This window comes from Patella vulgata, chromosome 3 (assembly GCF_932274485.2).
Source record: "Patella vulgata chromosome 3, xgPatVulg1.2, whole genome shotgun sequence".
In the NCBI taxonomy this organism is placed as follows: Eukaryota; Metazoa; Mollusca; class Gastropoda; family Patellidae; genus Patella; species Patella vulgata.
Window position 1 is genome coordinate 57,884,780 of NC_065881.2, and position 18,450 is coordinate 57,903,229.

Here is an 18,450-nt window from a genome sequence, read left to right on the forward strand (position 1 = left end):
TAGTCAAAATAAAATTTATTATAGCTATTTGAAATAGTATTTAGTTATTTACCATAACAGATGCCTCATAAACAAGGGTGGGTTTTATTCAAAGTTCGGAGTGTTTTTAATATTGGTAAACAAATGTTTGGACTCCAGCGTATTTAAGATTCCAATGTCTTTAACAACATTCTGAAAAAAAGAAAATATTTTTAGTGCAATAACCGAGCAATTTTGCGGTTAGAGGGGAGTTGCTTCGGGAACTATGTGACAGTGTCGCCATACTCTTAAATTTAAATCCGTTATTTACGCAATCGGTTCGGTGTCCGATATTTTAACGATTGCAGTTTGGGGGCACCCACACTTCCTGTTTTCAGCAACAGCTGTGACATTTGTAGACGTATAAGCAGCCGTTGCTACAAGAAATATTTTATTATCTCATTGTTGATGTTTTCTAGGTATCATGGAGGAAAAAAAGATTAATGGTGTTAAAAATGGTGTTGTGATACAAGAGGAAGAAGTAACTTTAAAGAAACGAGTTGGCCTAGTCAGTGGTGTTGCACTGATTGTTGGAACTATGATAGGTAGGATTGGAACCTAAGATGTTATAGAATGAAAAAAATCAAACGCGATTCCAACGAGCTTGGTATGCACTGCTCTACTGTTGCCGGATCATTTATAGATTTGGTGATTTTATCCCTCCTAACCACGGAACTTCATCCATGACCAAATGCTTCGTTCAAGGACGTGGGGCTGTCGTGCAAGGATTATTTATTATTTCAAGAAAACTTGGTACAATTTAGCATTTAAGATGTATTTACACCAACCCGATTCAGACACCAGGAGCCACGAGGGAGCATTTTGTAAAGAACGTGTAGGGCATAACAAACAATCCATTTTGAAAATTAACATATTAATTAAAAGTCTTGAATTTAATTATTGATCTTCCAAACTATTAATTTTTAATAGGAATATATTTTCGGCCTGTTAAGTAAAAACGTATCTTGGAATTATCTAAAATTGTTAGTGTTTGGTATCTTCCAGGATCGGGAATATTTATTTCCCCCAAAGGAGTTCTACAAGGAACCGGATCTGTTGGTCTCAGTATGATTGTATGGGCCGGATGTGGTCTCATTTCCATATGTGGTAAGGTGAAAATGTATAGTGTAGGATAAGCCATTCTTGTTTCATCATAATGCCATCGTGTATCAGAATAAAGTTGTTTTGTAATGTTTCATGAAGTACTTAATCATCATCATATCCACAAGTCCACATTTTCATCACAAATATTTATATTGCTTGAACGATAAAAACACACTTGGTATATCGTCTCATTATAAACTTAATTGTTTTCAAAAAGATATGCCAGTCGTAAGAAACTACTGAAGTGCGCCGTGAAACTATGCTTGAAAACCAACAGTAGCATTAAAGTTCATAATTTACATAATCACCCATATGCACTGCCTTGTTGATAAAATTGGACTGTATGGCCCCAAAATCATAGGCTCGTCTACGTCACTTTCTTTCAAAACCAATATCTAAATTAATAGGACTAAAATGTGTGTAACACGTAATCTAAAATTGATCACCATCTCAACAATAATTATTAACCATACCAATTGTGTTTTTCTACCCAAATATTTGCATGGTTAATGTATATAATTATTGCATGGGTAAGTTGTCGTTGAAGGGAGATAACTTTTATCTCTCAAGGTTTCTGAAGACATGTTTTATCTTTTTTGATAACTAGGTGCCCTGAGCTATGCAGAACTAGGGACGATGATTCCACATTCCGGTGCTGAATATATCTATTTATACACTGGACTGGGGGCCATTCCAGCCTACCTAGTCGCATGGACATCGGTGATTGTTTTAAAACCATCAACTCTGGCTGTCATATGTCTTGCCTTCGCGGAGTATGTTTGTGAACCCATATTTGACGGCTGTGGACCACCCGAGCTCATTAAAAAGCTCATGGCCGCAGCAGCCATATGTAAGTATCCGCCCAGTCGTGGAGTTCTAACACTATAACATTAATACGATGATGAGTAGCTAGACATTATAACCTGTATATCACTTTCTGCATGTTTCCCAACACTATAAGAAGAGTTTTGTTTTTATTCCAGGTTTCATCAATTTAATTAATGTGTTTTGTGTTTATCCAATTCATTTATTTTCAGTGGAAAATTTTAGGGTCATCTTGCAATATTTCCTTAAAGGAACTAAACCTCTTTGATTTATTGCAAAAAAGTTGGACGTTAAACCCCACTGCGTTTCTTTATGGCAAAGATTGGGTTGATCAGATGTGTTAATTAGTGATAAGAAAAAATCTAAACGATAATATTTTTTCGTTTTGACAATTTTATCCTTTTTTTTTAACTTAAATCAAATAGGTCTGGTCATTATCATTACATTGCGAAATGTGTGACGTTAATATTACAATTTATTTTCTTACCCAGACCCTGGGAGTTCCTGAAAGTTATATGTATGGCCATTGATCATTCAAATTGACTATACCAATTGTGACTTACATTTATATATATATATATGTACTGAATTATTAAAGCATTTTTATGGAAATGTGGACGTATATTGCCGTCGCCCTTGTCCATCCGTCCGTCCGTCTGTCGGTCCGCCGGTCCGTCCGTCCACCGTCCAGAATTTCTTGTAAAATCTCTTAACTCCGATTGTTTTAAAATTGATATATGTGTGGTTTACATTAGTGAGATGAAGATACCTATTTAATTTTAATAATTTCTGTTCATTATGTCTAGAGTTATGTCCCTTGTTTTACTTTGTTGAACCGTGTGAACGCTATTACGCCAAAAGTTATCATCCGATCTGTGTGAAATTTATATGCATGATTTAAATTAGTGAAACGAAAAGGTCTGTTGAATTACAGCAGTTTCCGTTCATTGCGTCTAGAGTTATGGCCCATGTTTCACTTTATTGTACCCTGTGAACGCTCTAATGCCAAAAGTTATTATCCGATCTTTCTGAAATTTATATGCATTATTTAAATTAGTGAAACGAAGAAGCCTATTGCGTCTAGAGTTATGACCCTTGTTTTACTTTATTGAACCTTGTGAACGCTCTAACACCAAAAGTAATCACCCGATCTTTGTGAAATTTATTTGTATGATTGAAATTAGTGAAACGAAGAAGCCTATTGAATCTCAGCAATTTCCGTCAATTACTTCTAGAGTTATGGCCCTTGATTCACTTTGTTGCACCTTGGGAATGCTCTAACATCAAAAGTTATCTGCCGATCTGTATGCAATTTACACGCGCCATTTAAATTAGTAAAGAGAAGAATCCTATGGAATTTCAGTAATTTCCATTTATTACTTCTAGAGTTATGGCCCTTGTGTCATTTTGCTGCACTTTGTGAACGCTCTAACCTCTAAAGTTATCTGCCGATCTGTGTTCAATTTATATGTGCCATTTAAGTTAGTAAAAAGAACAATCCTATTGAATTTAAGCAATTTCCGTTTATTACGTCTAGAATTATGACTCGTTTCACTTTATTGAACCCTGTGAACGCTCTAACGCCGAAAGTTGTCATCCGATCTTTTGAAATTTATATGCATTATTTAAATTAGTGAAACCACGAATCCTATTTCAGCAATTTACAATAATTACTTCTAGAGTTATGGCCCTTGTTTCACTTTGTTCAACCTTGTTAATGTTCGATGTATGAAATTTATATGCATCATTTAAATTTGTGAAACAGAGGTCTATTGTATTTCAGCAATTTCCATCAATAATTTCTAGAATTATGACCCTTGTTTTAATTTGTGAACCTTGTGAAGGTTTGAATAACAAATGTGATCATCCGATCTGTATGAAATTATATGCATTATTTAAATTAGTAAAACGAAAAAGCCTGTCAAATGTCAACAATTTCTGTAGACTACTTCCAGAGCTGAGGCCCTTGTTTCAGTTTGTAGAAGCCTCTGAACCCTCAAACGACAAAAATTATAATCTGATCTGTATGGAACTGTCTTGTAAAGGTCCCCAATTAACTACAAAGGAATAAATATGCGACAACCCTTGTCGACCGCATGGACGATTTAGCTGCTGTGGGCGTATGTTTCGTTGCCTGGCAACCTATTTTTGCCATTTTTGTGCAAATATATCCCATTGGTGATATCAAGCGGCGTTGTTAGTCAATGGAGCTTGAATTTGTCACCCGAAAATGCAACATCACCTATTCATAAACACCTATATCGGTCGAATACATCCAGAAAATAATAGGATGTAAATTTGTAAATTATACTGAATTTGTCACAATGGACACGTATTTGTCACGTATTGCGGCTTCAGTAACTTTATTGCAAAGGTGCATTGTTGAGATGAACGAATATTAGATATAGGCTTACTAGTCAGACCATGTTTAGCGCTAATAACAAATTAAACGATTCGTCGTTGATCCGTTTAAAATTGCTAAACACTTCCGGAGGAGAATCGGCCATTATGATATGCGTCCCAACAGTATATTTTCATCTTTATCAAATATGAACCGAAAACTGGGTGACTAACATTTATTAACTGCAAAGAGACGCTGCTCGAGAATGTACTCCGCGTCTTGATAACCATTTGGCGATTTAACTATATGTACATTGATTATGTGCAGCGTTAACTCCATAATAATTAAAGAGATTTAAGCTTAAGACCGAACATTAATACGAAACGTAGAGTACCAGGAACAACGAAATAATCGTGTCTAAATCATCTCAACACTGCATCTTTGTTAGTCGATATCCATTTCAAGAACCTAGAAGTAAATTGCAATTAATGTTCTTTCAGGAGCACTATCGTATGCAGAGTTAGGAACCTTGATAACCAAATCTGGAGCTGAATATTCCTATATATTAGAAGCTTCGAAATGTCTTCCCAGGTGGTTGGCACCTATTCCAGCATATTTATTTGCCTGGGTTTCTGTCCTTGTATTAAAACCGTCATTATTTGCGGTCATAGCTTTAAGTTTTGGTATATACACCGTGGAGCCGTTCTTTAAAGGATGTGACCCACCAGAGGGTCTGGTTAAACTGGTGTCTGCTTTATGTTTATGTAAGTAGTATATCACTGTACGTCGTTATAAACCATTATCACATTCATTTCAAATCTAAGTATTGGCAGTATTTTGTAAGACTTTAATAATATAGGAGACTAAATATTAAAAATGTTCACAGAGAGCGAAACTCTGGAATATCTTACATAAAATTCAACCGATGCATACGGCCATGTCATGAATTTTGTGGTCTTTCGATTGGTCTTAGTCATCGTAGAACTAAGGCAATAAAAGGTTGTCAGTATTTTATAAATATTTAAGCCAATTTTAATGAACTTGACATGGTCCGCTTTGATTAGAATCATCAAAATTCGGGTTTATTTAAACAGACAATCAAATGGATAAAGTTAGTTAATGTGATGTCAATCCAGTGATATATTCCTATAACATATTTCATGCATTAATATTTCTTCGTTTCCCATTTACTTCAGTGCTTGTGGCATTTATCAACTGCTACAGTGTTAACCTGGCCACAAAGGTCCAAAATTTCTTTACATTTGCTAAGCTTTTAGCTATTGTGGTCATCACTATTGGCGGATTTGTAAAATATGCTGAAGGTTTGTACGGTGTATAGTGTGCTGATGAATTTTTGCTTGCAGAGAATTTTCCTGATAGTGTTGGCATTGATATAACTTTTATACTTTTTAAACCTTTTTTGTTAATTTTTGTATAATAATCATAGCTTGTTTGCTTGAAATGTTTGTTCGTTTGTTTGTTTGTGTATTTATTTATATTAAAGACAGTTGTTAGCGCATTCTTACCTCAAAAGAACCCTCTCAGAAATGTATTTGCACACCTGAAGTTAACTTATTTAAAATTTTAGCCTGATGTAACTGTCTTTATTATGATGTATAACTTTACTTTTTATTTCTTCTTCTTTTTTCTATTTGTAAATATTAGTATCTCTTAGCATATACACTTTAATTAAAGTAACCGATATATTAGTTTTTATTTTTATGAAAAATATAAAAAAACCCATTATACTAAATATAGCAATTATGTATAAACGATGTATCTATTATCGAAAAGTAGAGATTAGCTAATGTAGTCAATAATGTAAGGAATATCTAATGGGGTTTAAGATGCAGATATTCTGTTTTTGCATCATAAATTAATGTTTTATCAAAAGGATGATTCTGGATTGCTTATTTTCTTATTTGCACGTTTCGGCACTACAAATTGCTTGCTTTTTGTTGTGATGTGTATTTTATTTATCTTACAACAGTGGCTGTCACCATGGTTAATTGCTCCAGTGTCAAATTTGCGGCTCGGGTCCAGGTTTTTTTCACTTTCGCTAAATTAGCAGCATTACTCATGATTATTGTGGGTGGAATAGTAAAATTGGGTCAAGGTAAACCCCAATAATAAATTCCTGCATGAACTAACCGGGAATTAGGAGGATTATTGAATTCAAATAATGAATGGTTAAATATATTAATAACAATTATAGATCAATTGATTATTATCTTTTTAAATAATAACATTAGTTGATATTCTGTTGTTGTTTTAAAATGTCATTCAGTCTAGTCTTGATTATGAAATAGCAATGGAATGTATAAATCTAGTCTTCAATGTAAGTGGTAAATGCTATATAACACGAAGCCATGCTACTTACATTTTTCTCCATGTGTTTATTTTGCTGTAATATTGCAAATAGAAATGCGATAATGACTATTGTGTAACACCCCGGGTTGTATGATACAAATTTACTCGAATGACAGAACCGAATATCAACCATTTAGTAGAATATATTGTTAACATTGATAATAGTGTACATAAATTAGATGAATAGTGATATTTAGAGAATACTGAACAATTTAACACATCTTATAATATAGTTTTAAATTACATTTTATATTCACCTACATTAAAATTTTGTCGAATATTGTCGTCACTCCCATCGGCAAACTTACGTGCAAATTTCGTCTTTGAGTGCATGCTACGAATAATCCTCTTGATTTTAAGCGATTTCCTACACTAACTGTAGGAGTTATAGACCTTGATCAATTTGAAACACCCCGTGGATGCTGTAGATTTGAAATTTATACAGATTGTTTATGATTATGAAAAAGGGTATCAGTCATTACCGATAACTCGAACAGCTAAAGTTATCATATAAATATCGGCACTTGATTTAACAATAAATGTTATCACTAGTAAAAACTTGAAACCAATCAAGTTTTAATTAGTTTTTTTTAATTATTCTTAACCTTGACACCATTATCTGTAAATGAATAGTTATTCGACGATCTTTTTTTTTTACCAATCTTTAATTTTATTTGACACTACGTCATGATCTTTTACATTCTAATAATATTACTACTAATAATCTATACTAACACCGATGTATTATTACTATTATTATTATTATTGCATTTAATACAATTGCTTTTTGCAAATATTATTGAAGCTGAGAATACAATTTATCCTCTCAGACTGCAAAACAAAATGTAAGATATTAAGTTATTAAAGGAAATGAATGGTGTTTATCTTTTTTAAATTATTGAAGTATTTGAATACAAAAAAAAAAATTAAATTACAAAAACAAAAATACGTTATTTTTTTTTCTAAAGATGAACAAATTAATTTCTATGTGTTGTCTCTTTGCCTTTCAGGAAATACTGAATATCTAGAAGATGGTTTTGAAGGCACTGCTCAGTCAGCGTCTGGTATTGCTTTAGCCTTTTATGATGGATTGTGGGCTTATGATGGATGGTAATTCATTTCATATACTTTCTTGATTTTAAAGAACCCCATTTTCAAGCTTTAAAATAAGTTAGTTTATTTTTCGATTAGTTATAATTAAGAAAGACATTGAAATTTAATGCCCCGCATGGGTTTTTTCCGAGGTATGATACCTTTAGGCTTTGTACCAGATGTTGATATCGACTAACACTGTTTAATTGTTATCTTTACAGGAATAATCTGAATTATGTGACAGAAGAGTTGAAAAATCCCTACGTGTAAGAATTATATACTTCAAGTACATGTATCCGAGTTATGATGGTATTGATATCGTTCAGGATGTAGAACAATCAAACGGAATTCTACACAATTAGTCCGAGTGGACTAATGCTTGCACTGTGAATTATAAGGTCTTGTCATCGATGGAAGTCGTGATTTCGACACATACATGTACTGACAATGTGATGAGTAGGCTGCCCTGCCTAACTCCGTTTTTCTTTTAAAGAATAGAGTTCTCCACTTTCCTAACACTGGGCTCAAACGATTCATTGAAATAAAAACATCCATGCAATCGTGTAGATGTTAGTCCCGTTGTAACCTTGTTTGTGTTGAGTGCTATACATATTATATACAAAACTAAAGTAATGCAGAAAGTAACAGATTTGGTTTTTAATAGCTTATTTTTTTTATATATCTTTGAGATCAAGTACAGTCAAAATTATACCTTTATGTAATTTTCATTTACAGGAATTTACCACGGTCAATAATTATAGCTATTCCCTTGGTAACAGTTTGTTATCTACTTACCAATATATCGTACTTTAGTATCATGAGCAAAGCTGAATTATTGGCTTCAGATGCCGTCGCTGCTGTAAGTTAATCTTTATTATTCAGATTTACCAGATTCAAAATCGTTCCACAATAAAATAAAACCAAGTACCAACAATCCAAAACATTAGACAACATTCGAAGTCCTAAACAAATGGTATTGGCAAAATAGTGTTATCAGCAAATGGACTATTCACCATACAAAATACATGATGAACAATGTTTCGTTCTGGGCGAAAGTATTCCATCACAACCCAAGTTTTCCCTTTCTAAAGAATTTATATCCATGAATATCGAGCTCACGGTGGTATTGGTTTTAATCGTCGAAATTATTTTCAAAGGACCACTTTTTATTATAGATAATTTATCCTCTTGTACAATGCAGTTTTAAATGAACATATTGTTATTTTTAGACATGGGGATCCCGAGTGCTAGGTGTAGCAGCTATTATTATTCCTATATCAGTAGCCTGTTCTACATTTGGTGCCGCTAATGGTTCCTGTTTTACTGGTGGCAGGTACGTTATTGTGGTCCTTAATATTTAGGTAGTGTAGGATATTAGGTATAGAGACCCTTAGAATAACTCTAAATGTGACAGTATGCAAAGCTAATGCGAGAATGTGCAAAGATGGCGCACTTGCCTTGTCTGAGAGTATTGAATCTCTTGAAAATGATCGTCGAATTTGCCTAAGAGGACTACGTAAATCAGATAAGCAATATCCATTTTTAGCATCAGTATATCTTGTATTAAAATTATCACAAAGCTTCTGAGTGGCATCGTATTAGAATAAAAGTTTCTAATAGCCTTTTATAAAAATATTATCGCGTTTCTATTAAAATGTAGCTGTAACCGCTCCTTTAAGGATAGTTTTTATACGCCCACATTGAAATGTGGTCGTATATTGTCGTCGTCCCCGTCCGTCCGTCCGTCCGTCCGTCGGTCCGTCGGTCCGGCGTGCACAATTGCTCGTGGACGCTCTAGAGGCTAAAGTTAATATCTGTTTGATTTTAAATTTATACACAGTGTTTAAGGTCTTAAGACGAAGAAGCTTATTGATTTTCAGCGATTTCCGATAATTACTGCCAGAGTTATGGCCCTTGATCACTTTGAAAAATCTTGTGGACGCTCTAAAGGCCAAAGTTAATATCCGATTGACTTTAAATTTATACACAGTGTTTAAGGTCATGAGACGAAGAAGCCTATTAATTTTCAGAGATTTCCGATAATTACTGCCAGAGTTATGGCCCTTGATTACTTCAAAAAATCTTGTGGATGCTCTAAAGGCCAAAGTTAATATCCGATTGACTTTAAATTTATACACAATGTTTAAGGTCATGAGACGAAGAAACCTATTGATTTTCAGAGATTTCCGATAATTACTACCAGAGGTATGGCCCTTGATTACTTCAAAAAATCTTGTGGATGCTCTAAAGGCCAAAGTTAATATCCGATTGACTTTAAATTTATACACAATGTTTAAGGTCATGAGACGAAGAAACCTATTGATTTTCAACGATTTCCGATAATAACTGTCAGAGTTATGGCCCTTGATCACTTCAAAAAATCTTGTGGATGCTCTAGAGGCTAAAGTTAATATCCGATTGACATTAAATTTATACACGGTGTTTAAGGTCATAAGATGATGAAGCCTATTCGTTTTCAGCGATTTCTGATAATTACTGCCAGAGTTATGGCCCTTGATCACTTCAAAAAATCTTGTGGATGCTCTAGAAGCCAAAGTTAATATTCGATTGACTTTAAATTTATACACAGTGTTTAAGGTCATGAGACGAAGAAGCCTATTGATTTTCATCGATTTCCAATATTTGCTGCCAGAGTTATGGCCCTTGATCACTTTGAAAAATCTTGTGGACGCTCTAGGGGCCAAAGTTAATATTCGATTGACTTTCAATTTATACACAGTGTTTAAGGTTATGAGACGAAAAAAAGCCTATTGATTTTCAGAGATTTCCGATAATTACTGCCATGGTTGTGGCCCTTGATCACTTTGCAAAATCTTGTGACGCTCTAAAGGCTAAAGTTATCATCCGATTGACTTCAGATTGATACACAGAGTTTAAGATCTTGAGACGAACAAGTATATTGATTTTCAATGAATTTTTATGACTTGAACAGTTAAATCCATGATATTAAAAACTTTGCATCCAAAACGTTAGCATGGGGCAGAACTTTATAAAAACCAAACAAATTCTAATAGTTTTCTGATAATTACTTCGTGAGTTGTTGCTCTTAATCAGATTTTAGTGTATTATAAATGTTTCATTACCGAAAAAAGTAAAAATATGCGACAACCCTTGTTGACTGCCCGGACGATTTAGTTGCTGTGGGCGTATGTTTCGTTGCCTGGCAACCTATCTTTAGCTAAGCAAATGAAATGGGGTTTAATGTCACATCCTACAGGTTTGCTCCGAACTGGGCTAATGAAGACGGACATAGGCCATACAGTTTGCTATGAGCGAAATTTGCCCAGACAGCGGCACTACGGCCTACTCTTATATCGAATTCCAACTGTCAATGGATCTTTTACGTGTACGCCAATGTGTACACGGGACCTCGGTTTTCGTCTCCATACCTTAACCGAGCGAGGATCGGGGATGTTCAAATTACATTGTATGTAAAATCGGAGGTCGGAGATGTTTTTACTTCCAAACTTTAAGGAGTTTAACGAGCGATCATCATATGGCAATTTTAAATATGGTATTATTTAGTATTTTCGCGATGGGTTTATAGTGTCTGTTTTTAAGTCTGACCTAATTAATTTTCAATTTAGATTAGTGTATGCTGCTGCACGTGAAGGTCATCTACCAGAAATTCTGTCCTATGTTCATGTCACACAGTATACACCATTACCATCTTTATTATTTACTGTAAGTTTTTATTTGTATTATTTGAGTAACTCGAATCTTCATAGCAATGGCATGATTAATCAATTTAATAAATAAGAGAATCTAGCAGAATTAAGTGTATTTAGAAGCATAAAGCATAACAATTTTATCCATGTCTGTCAGAAAGGGAAGAGTATAAGTAATGTAAAGTATATATAGCATATCACAATGCGATTACAACAATCGGTTGTCTTTGTAATTTCAGTCCTTTATAGCTCTGCTTATGATTATACCCGGCGATATCTTCACCCTCATAGACTTCTTCAGTTTTACTGCCTGGTTATTTTATGGTGCCACTATGCTTGCAGTTATAGTTCTTAGGTTTACGAAGAAAAATGAACCGAGACCATACAAGGTAAGTTTAAAATCTATGGTTGCGAAGAAGAAATAAATGATTAGACTGACCATTACCATACACCAACTCGGTTATGTATGTTGTCATTAAACTGGAACAAGGGAGAACGAATCCGGTCTTCAATGGAATTTTCATTGATGATTGAAGCGTCACGTATTAATTTTACCCGCAGATTCCAGCCAATCAAGCCATCTGTTGGTAATACAAGATTTACCAACTGCATACTTTTGGCCAAACCTGGATGGTAAATCCCACCACTGCGCAAAAGGCACAGTCCTTGTGGCGGTATGATAAACACGAAACATAATATAAGTAAGGATAGTATATACTCTATTACTAGGCCTTGTCGATTTGACATTACTCGTCCATGATATTTACCCCTTTCTCTTACTTTGTTTAATAGCAAGTGTTGGCAATAAGCATTGCTCATTTAAACTATTCTTTGTCATAAACTTTGCATAAGGAGAGAGAGAGATAGAGAGAGAGAGAGTTTAACGTCCACGACGTCACAAAGTAGGTCATTTCGGGACTAACATATGGTTTAATTTTATTTTCAATAATTCGCTAGCGCGTAGGGGCCTTTAGCAGTGGGAGTAAAGCAGAGGACTCGGAGAAAACCCACGAGGTTGGACAGGCGACCCTACTCCTTGTCACGTACAACCGGGAAATCGAACATTGCATAAGCAGACCATTCCATCAACAGAAATACCATCATTAAGTTTTATATCTGTTTTCTTATTCAAACTGTTTAAAAAGGGTATTTTTAATCTATTATTATATACATATATTTGATTGTTGTTTTTTTTTCAATCCCAAATAGGTTCCTATATTCATCCCAGTGTTTGTATTACTGTGTTCTATATACCTGATAATTGGGCCTATTGTAGACAACCCAAAGATAGAATTTCTATATGCGTTTTTGTTTGTTATTAGTGGAATGATATTCTATGTTCCATTTGTTCATTTTAAACTCCAGTTACCAGGAATGGGTAAGTCCATTTGATATATTCCAAGCTTTTATATGTTATGTTTTTCGAGCATAGAATTGAATGTTATCACATGATGATCGTCTGTTACATTGGGTAGTGTGTTGCTCTTTTGAGCATATTGTTATAACATAATACTATATCAAACGTCCTCCAAATAATAAAAACTGATGAAAGGGGCGTCAATACAGAATGCAGCATAACTTACCCTGGACAGGGAAAGATACATTTTCTGGGCGGACTATTGGTGTATTTGTTATTACTAAAGCTGATGAGTCAAGTATGATTTTTATTGTTATGACTAAAAATGTCTAGACAAATCGCACCAGATTCGGTCTCTTATTTCTACTATACATCCAGACCTACAGAACGTTTTATTTTCATTTCAGATAAATTTACAACATTTCTACAGTTGATTTTACAGGTAGCACCGAGCAAATATGCTCCACCAGAATGATAGTTTAGATATATATAGTTGTATATTATTCATCATAATAATAAAAATATTATCCATTGTTAGATAAATCCATCATAAATAATAAACTTGTATGTATCAATCATAATCATTAGTTTCATGCTGCAAACATTTCATTTCATTTATCATTTTAAAACCCAATCTAAAATGTCTGCTAAAATCTATACATAAAATATATGAAGGGTGTATCAGAAATGTAAGCATTTGTTTACATATCATTATAGTTAAGATGTTATGTTTCTGAATTATAGATTAAGCACATGTGTCATTTTCTCCACAACGTTTAAAAGTTTCAAACCAAAGTTATGGCATGTTCATTACCCGTTTCATTTAGATTTGTTAAAATGATCCATTTCAATAAGTAAATGGATCAAATTCTAGTAGTTGATGAGGTCGACTTTAGTAATGTATAACTGTTAGAACCCAGATGCGTAACTATACACGTTTTATGGCCTATAATGATTTAGCAGGAAAATTGTACCCCAACTTTAGGAAAAAGCAGGGGACTTTAAAAACACATTCGTCTGTCTGTACGACTTGCTTTTTGGGATACATTAACTCTGTTTCTAATTGAGCTAAAATGTTCAAACTCGGTGTAGGTGTATTCTAGGTGACCTTGATAGAGTTGAATCACCCTGCACGTTTCAAGTCAGTAGCTTGAAGCGTATATATGGTATTAGTGTCAGTGGCTTGTGGCACGAAGTAACAGTATATTGTCGCATACATAATATATTATGTCAACGCTTGGGCGACATAATATATTGTGTTGACGCTCCAAGCGTGTTAGCATATTAGACCTGTAGACTCAGTGGAATGTACGCGTCATCAGAGCGGATCCAGGGGTTGGACCATGGGGACCGGTCCACCCCCTTAACAATAGAAAGTGTCCCTGTAAATAAAAGAGGGCATCCTTATCAGAAAAAGGGCACCTGTGATGTCAGAATTTAAAAAAAGGGCACTTTTCTTTCGGATTAGGGTTAGGGTTAGGGTTAGGACACAGAAAAGAGAGAAAAAACAGAAAAGAAAAAAACAATCGAAACTTACCGATTCCATGATGGAAAATACCGCCAAAATATGTCTCCAAAGCATTCATTGGTTATCAAAGCGCCAATTAAATCTATCGTTGCAAGTTCATGCCTAGTCACCTCCATCCTAGTTCCAAGCGTTGACATAATATATTATATCGCCCAAGCGTTGACATAATATATTATGTATGCGACAATATACTGTTACTTCGTTCCACAGGCCACTGACACTAATACCATATATACGCTTCAAGCTACTGACTTGAAACGTATCGCCTGCTTGAATGATGAATATTTTCTGCTGAAGCTAAGCTGAAATAAGCAATCGGATTGGTCGATGCTTTGGGACACGGAGCATGATATCTTTGATTCTAATTATGTGCTGAAACGTGGCGTTTCAATTCACTGCATCTAAACATTGACTAAATTCAATCATAAGCATTTTCTGCTTATAGTCTAAGATATGTGTCACATATTTATGTTACAATTAAGGAGGGGACAATCTGTTTCACTGTAGGCTTGTATATTCTTGAATGGTATCCTATAGTGATTTAAAATAAGTTTTGAATATGTTCATTGTATAGATAAATATAATTATTTGTTTTCTTCTCGTGTGTTTATTATAAGAACGATATTTCTGTATGGATTGTAATGTTTCAATGAAAAGTATAATCTTACATGTAAATCTGGCATTTCAAAAGTATTTTTGTATTTTGCATTGAGATAATAGTAAATTTGATCTCTATTAAAAAATTTAAATCTATAAAACATTCTGTAAATGTCAATTTAATTGTTTTAATTTGAAAATACCATTTGCTCAATTCAACATTGTGTGTTACCCATAAATATTTTTTCTATTGATTGAGATTTGTAATATCAATAAACCTAATAAATAATTATAAGTGAATGTCCTCATTCCTAATTAAATATAATTTATGAGATTTTTATTATTTTAAATATAATTTTGTTTATTTCCTGTTATTCTGCATTATATAAATATTAAAAAGTATTTACGATTGTGTCATATGCACACGATTTGGACCGATTTCTACTGATTGCATTTGAAATGCCTTGACTAGACAATGACTATGCACAATTAAATATGTATTTTAAAAAGATGATCATTTCCACACTAGGAAAATATCATTCCAGTAGTGCTTTTGGTAGGTTTAATGTATAAATATATATAAGTATACATTGGTGAAGTGTTTACAAAAGTACAAAAAATACGATATTCAGTATATTGAGAATACGTATTACATGTAGGCCTAAATCACTATAAGGTATTCCATCTATTTGGACCCCAAAACAGTTCTTATATGACGGAGCTTTGTCGGCGAAATATTATAATAATATATATTTTGTGTGAATCCATGTTCAAAGAGTAATATATTTTGCAAATTCTGTCAAAAAAATGTTACCAAAGTAGGTTGTGATTACATTATTATTGTTATAGGCCTATTTGGTTTTTAAAATATGTGACTATGTTTATATTAATCTTTATTGCATGTTTTGTTTGATTGCTTTAATTCTGAATCTTGTATAGTATTGTTCCATATAGAGAACGTATATCTTACTAAAATAAATATTTAACAATAATTCAACGACTTCTCTTTATTTAGTACACGAAATTGAATATGCGTATATCACGCTCTATTAGTTAAGTGCAGGAGGACCGCACTACACGCAAAACAAAACCGACAAGACAAACCTGCGGACAAGGCAAATGGAAAATAAGTTTGTGATCGCCGCTGTTGTGTTCGGTTGGGTTTGGTTCTTTGTATATGCGACTTTCTGTTAGATTATGTATGTAATAATATAACAAAACTGACCTAGTCTTGTGTACTTAACTTGTATAATTACTTTGTTTTAATACTATTAGACCTGCAGCCAAAATGTCTAGCGTGAAGTTCCGCTACATGGTCCTCCCAAACAAACAAACTATACACTTTTGGAAAGCTTTTAACACCAGGAACACAAATCCAGAGAGTTCCAAGAAAAAAGTCTGCACTAACTCGATTGGGGGGCCAGATGAAAATTGTGATAATTGTCAAGTAAATGCTATATTTATACTACTAATTGTGAAGTTGACATAAAATGAAATATTTGTAAAAACACCTGATGCCTTCATCCTCTGCAAAGAATATGCTGCTGGTTAAATTTTGATTTAATGGACAAGGAAACATACAGAATTTCGGAAATCCATATATGGTAAAAGGAGTTATCTCCCTTTATGGAAAATATCAATAATTATTGATAACAGTAAAAGGATTTAACTACAAACAAGGGCCTATATAAGTTCAACCATTTTTTCAGATAGAATTTGAAGCTAAAGGTCTAACAAATATTTAACCTGAAACATAGCATCTACAGATATTTAGTTTTCTCACTAAAATAGATATGGCCAAAACTAAATAGTACTGTAAAGGGATTGACAATATTGTAATGAAGAGAAAAAATATAAAATGGAGATTAATGTCTTACTGTTCTGTACCAACCCGTATCATGAAAATGGGCGTACGTCATACATTATTGTTTGAGTGGGAATGGGGGGGGGGGGCATTGTACGTGTACAACTAATAGAGACTTTTGGCAAGCGGATTTTTCCCATCCGTATCCCGTATCCGTATCGTATACGTGATACATTGCGTCAATGTAGTTTTAGAGTTTTGGCAGATTTTAGAAATGTTTGGTTTCACTAATGTATCATTTCAGAAAATTTAGCCCGTAGATCAACCAGTATGCAGACAGGCGGGAAAAATATGAAAATTCCGAGAACAACCCATCAAAAATAATGATTAAATTCCAGTCGTTATCACTGTTAAAATCACATCAAATATACACCTTCGTGTTCTAGGATACACATAGATTTATAAAAACGCTATGATGCAACATTTCAGCGTCTAAAAGTAGAAAAAAACGACGGTAAAAAGACGACAGTGTTATACGGAACATTTCCGTATGAAAGCCGTTCCATACGCGCTGCCGTATCCGTGTGCCGTATCACGTATGAGAAATACACAGACATTGATGACGTCACACGCAAAATCCATACGGATACGCGATACGGACCAGGAAATTACGCTTGCCAAAAGTCTCTAATATGTTTCTCCTTGTCCGTAGCTCACTAATCAGGAGGTCTGGGGTTTGATCCCTGTGTTGACCTAGACAGTTCCCCAAACTTTCCAGCGTTGTTTCCACTTGTCGGTGGTGCAGGAAGCGCGGGGCTGTGATGGGCAGCGTCCAGTTATTTGGATGGAATATAAAACTGAGGTTGACGTGCACGTAAAAGAACTTTAAATTCGAAATAAAGAGTAGACCGTAATGTATGGCGGGCGTATGTACATCTTCATTATGACGGTTGATTTTTTTTTCTCTTCATTACAATTGGCACTCACTTACATATATTTATATTTTAGTGAGAAAATTACATATAGATGCTTTGTTTCAATTCAAATATTTGTTAGAAATTTAGCCCCAAATCTAATCTGAACTAAAAGTTTACAGTAGAAATACTGTTTTAGGAGAGCTTATATGCCCGCCCGCCCTCTAAGATTCGTTGAACCGTCCATTTTTTTCGGGCAATGTATTTCAGTTTTTCGGGCACAAGCTTCAGAGAATGGGGATTGCGACCATATCACATGGAAATATAATTGTATATCTGTGTAATTAATTTAAAATAAACAACCATCACAGCTTTGTGGAAAATTCATCGTAGTTAATGATTGATTCATTCAGAAAATTTGGGTGATAAATTTTTCAGGCAAATAGGCTCAGCCCCCAACCCACCCCCAACTGAGATTAGCCCCCTACACCCATGTAGCCCCTTACCTGTTGTTCAATCCGAGTCAGTTTTTTGAATCAAATATTGTTTAAACTATTGTTTTCCCTCCCATCCGAACGACTGGGCATTGTCCTTCCAGCCCACTCCCATCCCGTACCACTGACAGGGGGATACCGCACCGATGTTGTCTTGTACATGTACATAATTATCTAATCTGTGTAAGTGTAGTAAATGTGAAAATGAAACAAAAAGACTACTAAAGAAATTGAACTTGATGTTTATACATGTAGTGACAGTGATGATTTTAACGGCCAACTTTGATGACATTTAAAGTGCAGGGTAACTGCGTAAT

General features: G+C 34.2%; 1 protein-coding gene across 4 annotated transcripts in view; it reads left to right on the forward strand.

Annotated features, from left to right (window-relative positions):
* Positions 1 to 15,918, forward strand: part of LOC126816555 (b(0,+)-type amino acid transporter 1) — a 34,691-nt gene extending 18,773 nt beyond the window's left edge. For 2 of the 4 annotated variants that reach the window (XM_050543215.2, XM_050543217.2), the window contains 12 exons: positions 438 to 563; positions 1,024 to 1,125; positions 4,789 to 5,052; positions 5,485 to 5,610; positions 7,669 to 7,768; positions 7,972 to 8,016; positions 8,486 to 8,609; positions 8,980 to 9,083; positions 11,359 to 11,455; positions 11,679 to 11,828; positions 12,649 to 12,817; positions 13,204 to 15,918. In XM_050543215.2, the coding sequence (XP_050399172.1) occupies positions 438 to 563; positions 1,024 to 1,125; positions 4,789 to 5,052; positions 5,485 to 5,610; positions 7,669 to 7,768; positions 7,972 to 8,016; positions 8,486 to 8,609; positions 8,980 to 9,083; positions 11,359 to 11,455; positions 11,679 to 11,828; positions 12,649 to 12,817; positions 13,204 to 13,271 (1,475 nt within the window). In that variant the 3' untranslated portion in view covers positions 13,272 to 15,918. Of the gene's footprint in view, positions 1 to 437; positions 564 to 1,023; positions 1,126 to 1,729; positions 1,973 to 4,788; positions 5,053 to 5,484; positions 5,611 to 5,634; positions 6,405 to 7,668; positions 7,769 to 7,971; positions 8,017 to 8,485; positions 8,610 to 8,979; positions 9,084 to 11,358; positions 11,456 to 11,678; positions 11,829 to 12,648; positions 12,818 to 13,203 lie in introns of those variants that run through there. The other 2 variants (XM_050543216.2, XM_050543218.2) reach the window with 2 other exon arrangements.
* The last annotated feature ends 2,532 nt before the right edge of the window (positions 15,919 to 18,450 follow it).